General features: G+C 42.8%; 1 protein-coding gene across 1 annotated transcript in view; it reads left to right on the top strand.

Moving 5' to 3' along the window:
• Positions 1–228: 228 nt before the first annotated feature.
• The window catches only part of LOC134612455 (uroplakin-3b-like protein 1), a 79,549-nt gene continuing 69,093 nt past the window's right edge, over positions 229–10,684 (top strand). The window contains exon 1 of the mRNA XM_063456820.1: positions 229–531. Coding sequence (XP_063312890.1) covers positions 471–531 — 61 coding nt within the window. The 5' untranslated portion in view covers positions 229–470. The remainder of the gene's footprint in view (positions 532–10,684) is intronic.

Here is a 10,684-nt window from a genome sequence, read left to right as displayed (position 1 = left end):
ATTCCTTAAAAAAAGAAAGAAAAATCTCACTACTACGATTTACGTTATATAACTGCCCTGCAAATTAAGTAATAGACTTTCTAGTTCTACAGTCAATGAAAAATAAATGTGATTGTCAGTTTACCACCCATATTTACTTTGGTATGCTGCCAGATCATATTGCATATCATAGCCATCAGAACTAATGTAAATCTTGATTTTTCTTGTTCACAAGACTGACATATTTACTATCTGCGTGGCTCTTTTCAATGAGTGAAGAATGTAGTTATATGAAATAAGGCATTAGTGCGTTATCACCCTTAGGGTAAAAATGCTGGTGTGAGGAAGTATACAAGCTTGTTTGTTTTTTTTCCTGCTTGGTTTCTTGGGGCTTTTTGTTTTTCCGTTGAACGCTGAGATTGTTGATCTGCAAGAAGCATTGATGTGAACTTCTAACACCGGTTACTGGATGAAGGTTTATATTTTATTTTATGATGAGTCTCTGCGTGAAACTCTGTCTGATCCTGGTTGCACTGACTCCTTCTATTGCAGGTAAATATGTTTAAAGGACTGGTACATTGTTTAAGCATTCTCTGAAATGACCATTGTTCCAAATAGTTAGACAGATTAGATGGTATCTGAAATTCAACTGTTCGATTACCTTCTTAGCTAAAGAGAGACGACCTGCAATGCGTACATGTGTTTAGTATTTGATGATTACCGACACTGCAGGATCACAAAGAGAGTGAGATATTTGATAGTTGAGTAAAGTCTACATGAAAAACCAATGTCAGAATTGATTTGAAATATAAAGGGGTACACTACATATAAATATTTGCTACTGTATTGACTTGAGTAATAACTATTCATATTGATTAGAATTTACCTCTGAGTGCATGGGTTAGTATAATGCTTATTGGGGGAACTGGAACTAAAATATTTATGATAGTGAAATCTATAAAAATAAACCAAAAAATAGTTTTTTTTAAAAATGACAAGCTTTGGGATGAAAGTTGAGGGAAATGTGGAATAAAAATAGCTTGAAAAATGTTAAAAGTTGGGGATAAAATTTAATTGCAAAAATGGGTAGAGTAGAAAACAGATGGAATAAAGAGAGAAAGGAGATATATAACTTTCAAGTTTGCATACCTTCCATCATTCATTTCATACTATATACCTCTGTAACATCTAGCTCCATTTATGAAAAAAGCATGACTGGACCTATAGTTACTTCTCAACAAGGCTGCCTTACAGGAGCTATTAGCTTACGCACTGGGTTCATTTAAGCCTGAATTTTAGTTGTGCGAATTGCTGATCTTTATATCTCATAAGCTCCATGCTTGGGGAGATTATTTAATGTTCTTATGCACTTAGTTCTGTTTACAATGTTAGCACAGACTGAATGATTTTCTCCATGTAAAATAATCCATGTACATTAAAACACACACAAAAAAAAAACTCTTGCAGATAGAGGGATCATAAATAATAAGCAACAACTAATGTTTTTATTGTAAAACTCTAACTGATATGGCTTCAAGATGTACCACTATGGACACAACTGTGATAAAAGTGTAAATCCAATCTTTATTGGACATGGCGTTGCTAAAGCTGTATGCGTATGATGTCAGAGCATGATGGAGGCTCTGACGTCATACACACGCAGCTTTAGCCACCTCCTCCCCTCCACCCGAACAATTGGAGTACACAGCCAGCGGTGGAGAGCATCAGGAATGCCTCTATCGGAGGGGTAAAAAGGAACAGGGGGAACTGACAGCTTGCTGCTTTTAAACTACATGTCAAATAAAGATTGGATTTACACTTTTACCACAGTTTTGTCCATAGTGGTACATTCTGAAGCCATAGCAGTTAGAGCAGGCTTCTCTGCACTACACTTGTGTTTTCCTTATTTGGAGCCATCTGACAGTTTTGTTTTTTATTTTATGTATATCGATATGCAAATATCTTTATTATTTATGTGTTATTGTTTTGTTTTTGCACTATTGCAGTATTGCACATTAGATTTTGCGTAGAGTAATATATATGGACTTTAGTGGAATATTTTGTATGAATAAGAAGTATATACACTTTTTAATATTTGTCTATTGTAGATATTAGTCTTAAAGACACAGCACACCTTATTTTTATTTTTTTCCTTTTTAGCGCCATTATTACTTGAATTGTTTTGTATACAGGTTTGAATATTTTTATTGTGTTTTCTTTTTTTTTGTTATTGTTTACTCTTCTGCCAGTAGCTTTTTAGGGGCAGAAAGTCCAGAGAATTAATTTTTTTAAATTTACAAGCCCTATATTTGTCCCTGTAACTTTCCAAAACTCTATAAAACCTGTACATATGTGGTACTGTTGTACTCGTAAGATTTTGTTGAACACAAATATGAGTGTTTTAGAACACTAAAACTTGTAATAATGATGATATCATCAGTAAAATGCAAAAAAAATGCAAAAATAAAATATGAAAACTAACTTTGTCTAGGGTTTATGACTAAGTGGCTACTACAAAAAGACCGAACTTTCCCAATTCTGAATACCCTGCGTTGTCTACTTTTATAAATGGTATGCCATGATCAGGGTAATTCTCATTCCTGAGCTGCCATGCGGTCTCAAAGGCAGGTTGGGCAAAGTAAACCAGTCAAACAGAAATGAGAAAGCCCTATATTTGTACCTGTAGCTTTCCAAAACCCCATAAAACCTGTACATATGAAGCACTGTTGTACTTGATAGACTTTGTTGAACACAAATATGAGTGTTTTAGAACACTAAAACTTGTAATGATGATAATATCATCAGTAAAAGTGCAGTTTTTTTGTGAAAAATGCAAAAATAAAAATATGAAAACTAACTTTGGCTAGGGTTTGTGACTAAGTGGCTACTACAAAAGACCAGACTTACCCAATTCTGAATACCCTTGGTTGTCTACATTTATGAATAATATGCCATCACAAGAGTAATTCCCATTCCTGGGCTGCCATGCGGTCTCAAAGGCAGCGAGGACCCAGTAAACCAATCAGGAAAACAGAAATGGGAAAGCTCTATATTTTAACTTCATAAAACCTGTACATATGGGGTACTGTTGCACTCGTGAATTCCATTCTGAATACCCTGGGCTGTCTACATTTGTGAATGGTATGCCATGATGGGGGTAATTCTCATTTCCGGTTTGCCATATAGTCTCAAAGGCAGCATAGGCCACCTAACCAATCTGGCAAACTCGAATGGGAAAGCCCTATATTTGACCTTGTAATTTTCCAAAACCCCATAAAACCTTTACAGGAGGGTACTGTTTTACTCATGAGACATCGTTGAACACAAATATTTTAGAGCAGTAAAACATATCATTACGTTGAAATCATCAGTGAAAGGGTATTTGAAAAAAATTGCAAAACTAATATGAACGCTAATTTTGGCCAGGGTTTGTGACTAATGACTACTAAAAAAGACTGGACATACCCCATTTTGAATACATTGGGTTGTCTACTTTTGCAAATGGTATGCCATGATGTGGGTATTTCTCATTCCTGGGCTACCATACAGTCTCAAATGCATTATAACCAATGTAGCAAATTTCAATGTGTAAAAAATAAAATGGGCAAGCCCTATATTTGACCCTGTAACTTTCCAAATCCCAATAAAAGCCTGTACATGCAGGCTACTGTTTTACTCATGAGACATTGTTGAACATGAATATAGGTGGCCTAGAGCAGTAAAATGAATACTGATGTTATAATCAATTAAATTTTGTGTTAAAAATACAAAAATGAACGCTAACTTTGGCCAGGGTTTGTGACAAAGTAGCTACTAAAAAAATACTGCACATACCCCATTTTGAATACCCTGGGTTGTCTACTTTTGCAAATGGTATGCCATAATCGGGTTAATTAACATTTCTGGGCTGCCATATGGTATCAAAAACAGCAAACCAATCTGGCACGTTTCAATGAGTAAAAATGAAAAAGGGGAAAGCCCTATATTTGACCCTGTAACTTTCTAATACTCCATAAAACCTGTACATGGGGGGTACTGTTGTACTAGTAAGACATCGCTGAGCACAAATATGTGTAAAAACTAACAGTACTTACAATATATGCAAAAACTAACAGTATTATGACATTCACAGTTAGAATGCAATGCAGAACTTGAAAAACAACAAAATGTCTTAATCTCTTAAAGGTTTTAAAATTGTATTCACATTAAATGAAAACCCTGTGTCTCCTAAACAAAATGATATATAATAAGTGTGGGTGCACTTACAATAAAATAGTTGAATCATGTGTCTCATTAATGCCTCACAGGGTGAGTGTGGCATAATTGGAGGGGTTAATGTGATAGGGCAAGTGTGGCAGGGTGAAAGGGGTGACAGGGTTGGGGGTGAGTATGACAGTGCAAGAGAAGGTAAGTGTGACGGCAGAGCGATGGGAGGTGAGTATGGCATGGGTGAATGACAGGATTAGGGGAGTTATTGTGAGTGTCTCAGGGTTAAGGGGGGTGACAGATACACAGATGCACAGGAATACACAGAATTACACTCCTACAGATACAAAAACTGATACACATGCGGATACACAGACACACATACAGACAGATACACCAACACTTAATGACAAAATTTAGATACACAGAATTAAACTCATACAGATATAAACAGTGACACACATACAGATATATACAGGCACACACTGACACACATGCAGATACACAGACATACAGATACACATACAGACACACATGCAGACAAAAAGCTGTTTCTCCGATTGAGTGGACCGCCTTCTCCAGTCATCCTGCCCAATCTACTAGTCTCATTGATGCCAGCTGCTGTGCGCATGCTTCTTTTTGAGGCGGCACACAGATGCCGATGTTAGGTTATGGCCAGTAGTGAGAGCGGGATCTATAGAAGCCCTTGTAACGGACCGTTTCACTTACAAGAGGATAAAACCCAGTTTAGGCGATAATCCCCTTTCCAGATGCACAGGCAGCTACTGCAAACACCATTCTCCCGACTGGAACCACACGAACACTGGAACAGCTGAACAAGAAAAGCAGACATCGGCTTACACTCTTGGCAGTCAGCATACAATCCCATTCCCCCAAAGACCGAGACGACACATCGCTTTGAGGGTTAAGCAAGACTCTAGACTGGGACACCCAGTCTGGCTTTTATTTCCAACTCACACATACAGGCCACACCCAGGGGGAGGCATAAAAGAACCAATGACATAGATGTTACCTCCCACACATCCCCTCCCCTTAGTGTGACACATAATCCCATTATGCATACAGAGTAAAATATACTTTTACACAACTTTCATAACTTTAAAACCATACATCACATTCACATAAAAATCCATATCCACAATCAATCCATTCAGGGGAACAACATATTAAAAAATGGCATGAATCCGACCAGGGGTTTAAAAGTTACTAAAAGTATCTTTTATTCCCCCTGGCTCAAACAGTAAAAGTAAAACATCCCCACAATGCATCCTGGCTTCCTCCCTTCTGCCCTGGAGATAATTGGAGAAGAAATCTAATTATCCAGGCCTAGAGGCAGACTCCATTAACCACATGGTTGCAAAAAGACAGTAAAAGACATAAACTTACATACTGATACATTTAACACATAAAACACACATTTCTACATATCCCCAGTTTAACTGAACACATAAATACCTACATAATATTTAAGACAGTATTACTGAGATATGTTACAAAGTCTTAAAGGGACATTAGTCCCAAAAGTCCCAATATGTCCATTGCTGATTTTAAAGGGCCAGTAGCAGCAATATAAATTATTACATGCCCAAATATAGTGTTTATAGAGCAATATGTCCATGGGCCGTAGTCGCAGGGCAGGAGGCTAGCAGCCAGGCCTCTCCAGTTCCCAGTGGCGAAGCTGGTTTCGCCACATTTCTCCCCTTTGCCAATTAGACTAACAGGGTACCTGACTTTCTGCCGGTCAGTGCCCTGGTTAGTCCAGCAACCCACCCACAAAACCGAAATAACCGAGCAGCCCACCCACACTAACCGGTTACTACATCTGGGGGAGGAAGGATTTTGTCCAAGTTCTGGTGTTTCACCACTGCTGGGTGGGAGACGGGTAGGCTGCCTTGGTGGGTTGCTGAGGGGGCAGAGACCAGCGGTACTCTGTCCTGTGGCCAGCACTACCACGGGAGTAGTCTGGTGGGCGTCGGGTTGCTGGAGACTGGCTGTCTCCCCTTTAGGTGCGCAGCTCGACTGCCGGAGGGGGAGACCGACTGTCTCCCCTTTGGATCCATCACACGGAGGCTGGGGAACAGGACCGACCGTCCCTATCCCTTGTGCTGTAAGTGCAGAGACTACGGTCCCATCTGCACAGTTGTGGGGCTTAACATCTCCCCTTGGTGGGTTAGGCTGCCGCTGGAGAGAGGGTGTAACAAGTTCCTCTCTCTGGACGGTAAACTGCCGCTGGGGAGGGGGTTTAGCAGGCTCCTCTCCCTGCCACTCTCTCTGCTGGTGGAAAGGGGGACCAGCTGTCTCCCCTTTCATTCTCTTGTCCGGCTGCTGGGGTGCGAGACCGACTGTCTCTGCTCCCTGCAGGACACACTGCCGCTGGGGAGGATGGACGACACCATCAGCTCCCTGGGGCACACACTGCCGCTGGGGAGGGAGGACGCTGCTCTCCTCTCCCTTCGCTTCACACTGCCGTCTTGGCCTCTCACTTTGCTGCTGGGGGGCAGGAACAACAACCTCTGCCCCCTGTAACTCAGCCTGCTGCTGGGGAGGAAGGACGACACCTTCATCTCCCTGGGACCCACACTGCCGCTGGGGAGGAAGGACGGCACCTTCAGCTCCCTGAGGTACAATCTGCCGCTGGGGAGGAAGGACGACACCTTCATCTCCCTGGGGTTGCTCACAGGACCAGTCTAGGAGCTCTGTTACCTCGGGTACTGCTGGTTGCTGTTGGGCGGGAGGACCGGTTGTCTCTTCCCAGGCCTCATTGATGAGTCGCAGGTAATCCCCCTCCAGGTTCCATTCCTCGGTGACCAAATATCGTAGGTCTGCCTCGAGGTCCATAGCGCCAAAGAGACCCAGCATGTTCTCTCGGATGCCGTACAGGTCCCAAAAACGAGAGCCGGTATCTTCCCCAAAGTCCTCGTCACCACTATTATCCCAAAATAGACCGGGGCCAGTGTAATCTCCGCCTTCTGGGAACTCATACTCTGCCATCCTGGGAACACACTGAGCCGCGTACCACTGTAGCGCCTGGTACGCGTCGTCGAGCGTCAGTTCTGCGTATACTAGAATCTCGAGTCTAGTCACCCACTTTTCTGTGGTCTGTTTTCTCAGGAGGAACATCCGCTCTGCCATTCTCGCCAGGATTCGCTGCCTTCTGCTGCGGCGCTGATCCCCTCGTGAATACTGTACTTCTCCTATGGCTATGTCCCACAATTCGTCTCTGGCCCTCTGTCTGTACATCAACAGGTGTTCCTCTGGGACTACTCCAGACCCCAGGCGTACGTAACTGTACACTTTATCCTGAAGCTTCTCCTCCATTTTCTGAGTTCCTTTGTAGATAGGGTCGCTGTACGGATACTAACGTTGCCCTCAATTTGTAATCCAGAAATGGTGTTGTCTGTAGCTGTCCCTCTGGTTGTAGGAACGATCCCACCGCTGCCACCAATTGTAACGGACCGTTTCACTTACAAGAGGATAAAACCCAGTTTAGGCGATAATCCCCTTTCCAGATGCACAGGCAGCTACTGCAAACACCATTCTCCCGACTGGAACCACACGAACACTGGAACAGCTGAACAAGAAAAGCAGACATCGGCTTACACTCTTGGCAGTCAGCATACAATCCCATTCCCCCAAAGACCGAGACGACACATCGCTTTGAGGGTTAAGCAAGACTCTAGACTGGGACACCCAGTCTGGCTTTTATTTCCAACTCACACATACAGGCCACACCCAGGGGGAGGCATAAAAGAACCAATGACATAGATGTTACCTCCCACACATCCCCTCCCCTTAGTGTGACACATAATCCCATTATGCATACAGAGTAAAATATACTTTTACACAACTTTCATAACTTTAAAACCATACATCACATTCACATAAAAATCCATATCCACAATCAATCCATTCAGGGGAACAACATATTAAAAAATGGCATGAATCCGACCAGGGGTTTAAAAGTTACTAAAAGTATCTTTTATTCCCCCTGGCTCAAACAGTAAAAGTAAAACATCCCCACAATGCATCCTGGCTTCCTCCCTTCTGCCCTGGAGATAATTGGAGAAGAAATCTAATTATCCAGGCCTAGAGGCAGACTCCATTAACCACATGGTTGCAAAAAGACAGTAAAAGACATAAACTTACATACTGATACATTTAACACATAAAACACACATTTCTACATATCCCCAGTTTAACTGAACACATAAATACCTACATAATATTTAAGACAGTATTACTGAGATATGTTACAAAGTCTTAAAGGGACATTAGTCCCAAAAGTCCCAATATGTCCATTGCTGATTTTAAAGGGCCAGTAGCAGCAATATAAATTATTACATGCCCAAATATAGTGTTTATAGAGCAATATGTCCATGGGCCGTAGTCGCAGGGCAGGAGGCTAGCAGCCAGGCCTCTCCAGTTCCCAGTGGCGAAGCTGGTTTCGCCACAGCCCTCTAACGTTATGGGGGCGTGACTACATCAATCACACCCCCAAACATATAAAAGCACTTTTAGCCAGTGTTTCAGTGCCCTGTTGTGGTTCCTTGTTTACTAGTGTCCTAAGAATGCGTTTCTTACTGGTTTTGTGCTATTTTGCTATTGACTCTGCTTTTTCCTGACTACTCTGCTTTCTGGTTCCCTTGACACGGCTCTGGTATTAGTTTTGGTTATTCTCTGGTTCCCTTTGACTTGGGCCTCCTTTGACTATTCTATTCTTATTACTATTTAGTCTGGCCATTCTAAGGACTGGTTTAGGTATTTATTTGACCTATAGGAGGGTTATTATAAAAATTTTTTTTAAATTCTTTATTTTTGCAGTGCGTATATTGGTTACAGGCATACATATGGTACCCCAACGGCATTCCATATGCAGGTTTCAAGACATTAGTTACAGTGGGGGGGTAGATAGACAATGCACTTTTTTTTTTTGGTACATATCGTATCAAGATGAACATAAAATGTTTGGATCACGGCACTTTTGTAATTAAGCTAAACACGTTTGCAGAGACATTCTAGGAAAGCATTACTGATAATGTTAAAATGTAGCTGGAACATAAATTGTCAGGATTACTGCACTTTTTATAGTTACTGCCAAGAAGCAGCCGCTGTACCATTTTTTCTTATCTGAATCAGCGGTACTAGGTTGTTAACATATAGCTGCAGTTATTTAATTACAGGAGGCAGCACCACTGGGTAATAAAGTAGGTGTTAAAGAAAACCAAAAACTCATCAGCCCAAACATGTATGGCTTGTTAAGGGACAGCGCTAACCCCTTTTCAGAAAAGATACAAGCATTTTAAAGTGGTTGTGCTATGTCTCTAGCTACTCAAGAGGGACCGAACAAGAAAACCAAGCTACCGGCCCAGGAAGCAGTCCATCTCCGACAAGTTTGCTTGTGTCTGCACAGCCAATACTCGTGGATGGGAGGCAAGCGATCATGTTGAAGCGTCCATTTTTCATGAAAAGAGTTCTGATCACTGAGCCGGCTTGCCGCCTTATCTTGGGTACAGTCCATGATGTTAGGCCAGAAATGATGTGTAGTCCCCTTTTTTTTTTCGTTTTACGGCGGTGATTGTTATTGCAGTGTGTACGTTCACCGTGCCGGTGCTGCCCGCAAGTTCTTTCTGTGCAGGGGGAGCGGTGTGGGCCGCTTCTGAGCCTCACTGCCGGTTTTGGCGCCAGCATCCTTGGTCTCCGCCATCTTGCACGCTGCGCTTTGGTGCTGGATCCAGGCGGCCCTGCTGCTGCTCCCGGGATGGTTGGGGCATGCGGGGGTGGGGACCGGGATCACCCCCCCCCGGTCCATAGCGGGGGGGAAGGGGGCCACGGCTCCACGGGTCTGGCTCCTGTCTGAGCACCGATGGGCAGGATAGCGGGGCACCGTCCGTCTGCCCCACTCACCGCCGGAGTAGGCCTCGTTGGTGCCAGTGAGGATTCATCCCCCAGGGGACTGAAACCGGTCGGGCCAGCCTCACCCTGGGTCCGGTACTCTCCACCCGATGTGTTTCACCGATTTTTGTCAGCTTTTTATGCCAAAATAAAACGATTGCTTGTTTTTTCGGTTAGAAATTTCAGGAGCTGGTCTGACATGCGACCATCTCGCTCGGCGGCCTGGCCCTGCCCCCTAGGAGGGTTATTATTATGCTTGTTGGGTTACCCACTCTGTTACATTACAACAGGGCCAATGGATCTTGCAGGTATTAACCCCTCGGCGGTCTCTTATGATATGTGGATGATCTTGATGGTCTGGATCAATTTGCTCAGGCTTTACAAACTTTGTTTAACTCTTCTGCGTACATACAGCCCAAAGGTTAATATCAATCCCTAAGTCCTATTGCTGCAACGTCGGACTCATATAGATGCAGAAATACTAACATGACATTTCCTTTGCGCTACAGTAGGCTGTAGAGGTTTGTTGAATCAGATAAGCATCCATTTTAAGCTTTCACCTATATCCTACCCTACTAGTAGAGCA

This window comes from Pelobates fuscus, chromosome 1 (assembly GCF_036172605.1).
Source record: "Pelobates fuscus isolate aPelFus1 chromosome 1, aPelFus1.pri, whole genome shotgun sequence".
NCBI classification, from domain to species: domain Eukaryota; kingdom Metazoa; phylum Chordata; class Amphibia; order Anura; family Pelobatidae; genus Pelobates; species Pelobates fuscus.
This window is presented reverse-complemented; position numbering and strand designations above follow the sequence as displayed.